The sequence below is a fragment of the Pangasianodon hypophthalmus genome, chromosome 9 (assembly GCF_027358585.1).
Source record: "Pangasianodon hypophthalmus isolate fPanHyp1 chromosome 9, fPanHyp1.pri, whole genome shotgun sequence".
NCBI lineage: Eukaryota > Metazoa > Chordata > Actinopteri > Siluriformes > Pangasiidae > Pangasianodon > Pangasianodon hypophthalmus.
Window position 1 is genome coordinate 17,334,259 of NC_069718.1, and position 3,858 is coordinate 17,338,116.

At 43.8% G+C, this 3,858-nt stretch overlaps 1 protein-coding gene across 1 annotated transcript; it reads left to right on the forward strand.

Moving 5' to 3' along the window:
• The first annotated feature begins 217 nt into the window (after nt 1-217).
• Nucleotides 218-2,985, forward strand: foxb1a (forkhead box B1a). The gene has a single exon (XM_026919602.3). The coding sequence runs from the start codon at nt 682-684 to the stop codon at nt 1,588-1,590; it is 909 nt and encodes a 302-aa protein (XP_026775403.1). The 5' UTR covers nt 218-681; the 3' UTR covers nt 1,591-2,985.
• The last annotated feature ends 873 nt before the right edge of the window (nt 2,986-3,858 follow it).

Here is a 3,858-nt window from a genome sequence, read left to right on the forward strand (position 1 = left end):
AGGTTAGCGCATACCTTCACACACTGTTACTGGGTGCCATCGCGGTTCAATTCCGGTTTGCCGAGCCTTTTCACCCCCTTTGCTCTGTCTTCAAATGGAAATGATTCCTATTGGCCCAAGGTGTCCGTGTAAATAGGTGTAAATGAAACCAGATTATGCCTCTCTCCCACCCACCCCTCCTCCTCCTCCTCCTCCCAAGGCGATTGTCATGTGATAGCAAAGAAGTGGCACATTAATGAAGCGCCGCTCCGGGGGTCTTTTCTGCTCATGTCACCACATAAAACTATCAGATGGTTCGAGGAAGGCCATGGAGGCAGGCACTTAGCTCACCTTATCAAGCAAGAAGAGAGAGGGGATCTCGTCTGTTCGTCTGACTCGGCAAGAGGAAGCTGCTCGCCATTTGCTTATAGGCTAAAGCCTACCTACAGCTCGTCTAAAGGGGCAGACTTGTTTTTTTTTATTATTATTATTAGTATTTTTAATTTTTTTTTTATACGAGCGACAGCAGCGCAGCCTCACATCCACAGCGAATGCTGCAGCATCGGACTCCCAACTTTCAGCGCTCTGAAACTTGGACAAGCGACACGCGGTAAACTGCTCCTTTTCTGCTCTTTTATGCTCTTCCCTCGCTCTGAGATTTGTTAATATCGACACTCAGGCCGTTCTCTGAAAAACAAGAGGATGCCTCGCCCGGGCAGAAACACTTACAGCGACCAAAAACCTCCCTATTCGTACATCTCTCTCACGGCCATGGCGATCCAGAGCTGTCCCGAGAAGATGCTGCCGCTTAGCGAGATCTACAAATTCATCATGGACCGCTTCCCGTACTACCGCGAGAATACCCAGCGATGGCAGAACTCACTGAGGCACAACCTGTCTTTCAACGACTGCTTCATCAAGATCCCGCGGCGGCCGGATCAGCCGGGCAAGGGCAGCTTCTGGGCGCTGCACCCGAACTGCGGCGACATGTTTGAGAACGGCAGCTTCCTACGGCGCCGCAAGCGCTTCAAGGTGCTCACGGCGGACCCGCTGGCACCGAGCAAGCCGTCGGAAGCTGCACATTACCTGCAGCAGCAGCATGCCAAGCTGCGTCTGAGCGCCCTGGCCGCCACAGGAGCGCACCTGCCACATGTGCCCGCCTACAACCTGACCACACCTCCGCCGTCCACCTTCAAACACCCGTTCGCCATTGAGAACATCATCGCGCGCGACTACAAGGTGCCGGGCGGCCTGGCCTTTTCCACTATGCCCTCCATGTCTGCCGGTTACCCGTTACACGGTCAGCTCGCCACAGCCTGGCCGCACGTGTATGGCGCGGGAGCTCTTGAGAGCGCTGCGCCCATTTCCGTGGCGAGCGATTACGGCGCGTACGGCATGCCTATCAAGTCGCTGTGCCACGGAGCGCAGAGTTTGCCCGCCGTGCCAGTGCCCATCAAGCCAATGCCCCCGCACCTGCCCGCGTTTCTCTCGAACTCTCCGCAGTCTCTAAGCCCCACATCCCCTCACACGGCAACCGGCCAAAGCAGTCCGGCCAACCCGAGCGACACGCTGAGCGGCCCGGCCACGCTGCAGTCAGTCGCCGTGCACTGACGCGGGCCAAAGCTGACGGAAATTTTTCCGGGACAAGGAACTGGAGGCCTGTAGACAGCTTCACGGCTACGTCCGAAACCTCACACTACTGTACTAAATACAGAATAGTACGCCACTTGAGGTTTCTTATCCATTCATATAATTGACTCATGGATTTAATGCAGTTTTCACAACTCCAATCTAAAGACTTTGCATTTCTAAAAAAAAAAAAAAAAAATGTCCCCAGTCTATATGAATACAACAGGTTTTAGTTCACACAAATGCACAGCTTTTCATAAACGCAAAGTTGTGGTTGACAGGGTGAGGTGTTTGGGTTTGGTTTGTATTTATCGCTTTTACGCACCAGCTCATCCTGCAGCTTCTCAGAAACAGGCGTGTTATTCTTACCATACCGCGTTCAGTACTGCAGTGCGCGGTGGAGGACGTAGCCAAACACCTTCTCCAAAGTTTCATTTTTATTTTAGCCCTTGAAAACGTTTACCACAAAGTTAGCCTACCGCTATACAATCAAGGCAAGAGCTATATCTGTGTTGCAGTGATGTTAATTTATGTGTACGTGTTTTCCGATTCTGTGTGTTGCTTTAAATAGTTCTCGTCTGACCACACCGTACAGATAGAGGCATATTTTATAGTTTTTTTTTCCTCAAGAAAAAAAAAGAGTTTAACTCTGACATTACCAGGATCTTTTCTAATTGGAAGGACGTTGGCAAAAATTAATAATCTAAAAAATAATGCTGTCCTTCTAATTTCATAATTGTAGTGTTAATAAGGTCATTAATCAGGACACGAAGTTAAACTCACTTTGGTTTATATATACAGGTATATTTGGTGTGAGCACCTTTGGCAAACTTTGCAACAACCTTTTAAAATCTTATGTCTGTTATGTAAAGGCTTGCAGACGAAGGGAAACCTGAAATGCTCTGAAGTGGAAATAAGCCTGTTCCACTAAACAACAAAATGAACAACAAAACTTTCTTATTTTTCATACCAAACTATATCACCGTTAGATTTTACATATGGGTCTACACATGTTGAAAACTTGAAAGCTACATTTAAAAGGTGAGGTAAAGGCGTATATATGTGAATAATTGCAAATAAGTGATATAAAATTGTGTTAAATGATGCACTTTTTAGTTCGATGTTTTAGATGATCTCTATTTTACAGGAGATGTTTTGTGGAGCATTTAATTTAAAGCCGTGGTGACCATGTGTATTAAATGCCGTAAATTTGTAAACTTTTTTTATGTTCAGATGTAAAGCATGCATTTTCGAAACTTTGTGTTGTTTTGCTGCAAGCATGCGAGCTTTTAAAGAAGTGTGCAAAACGTCTGCATTAAATTATAAACTTGGTCATCAGAATATTTTTCCATTAAAATGATGCAAACCATAAACATTCTGTTGTTTCAATTTTTTTTAATCAGTTTTCTAATTTGTTTTTTTTTTTTTTTTTTTTGCTTGCTCATAAATAATTGCGCACTATTTCTACAATTACGAATAGGATTATTATTATTATTATTATTATTATTTTAAAAATTCCACCATAGCATCAGATCTATTTGCACAATAATGATGTTTTGAAAACTCGCTCTTTTTTTTTCTCTCGCTCTGATTTGACTTAGACTCAGACCTCACATGGGAAGGATCTCAGCACACATTGGGTTTATTCTGTAGCTTGTTGGAAAAGGCGCAGGGAGCTAAACCTGCTGAATGAAGCGCAGGCTTGATTAGGATGCACAGAGCTCCTGTAGAAGAGCCACAGCACAGACAGCCACTCATTCATGCCGCTCACTTTCACACTCTTTTACGCATCAGCTTCTGCACATGTATACACACACACTTTAATACGGTTTGTAATTAAAGGAGGAGGTATTAAAACACGGTGGAGGAGAGCACATTGCGCACCACTGCCAAAATAATCATTCCACTTTGTCATTTTGTTTAGAATAATTTTACATGATGTATAGATGAAATGTAAATATTGTTCGTTTTTATTAGTGTTAATTTGTATTGTTTATTCTGTTTTCCATTGATTAAGTATTTTCCTTGTTTTCGATTATTTTTTTTATCCATTTTTAGTTTCCCGTTTTTAATTCGTTTTCCCCCCTTTCTTTTTCAGTTCACGCTCGTAAAAAAAAACGAACACATTTTTTAAATTTCATTTTATTTATTTTCAGATTTAGACTAATGGCTAAACAGTAAGAAACAGGTGTATTGTTTGCATCTCCGCCCACAGAGCAACAGCCTTCTCCGGGATATTAAGCAAATACA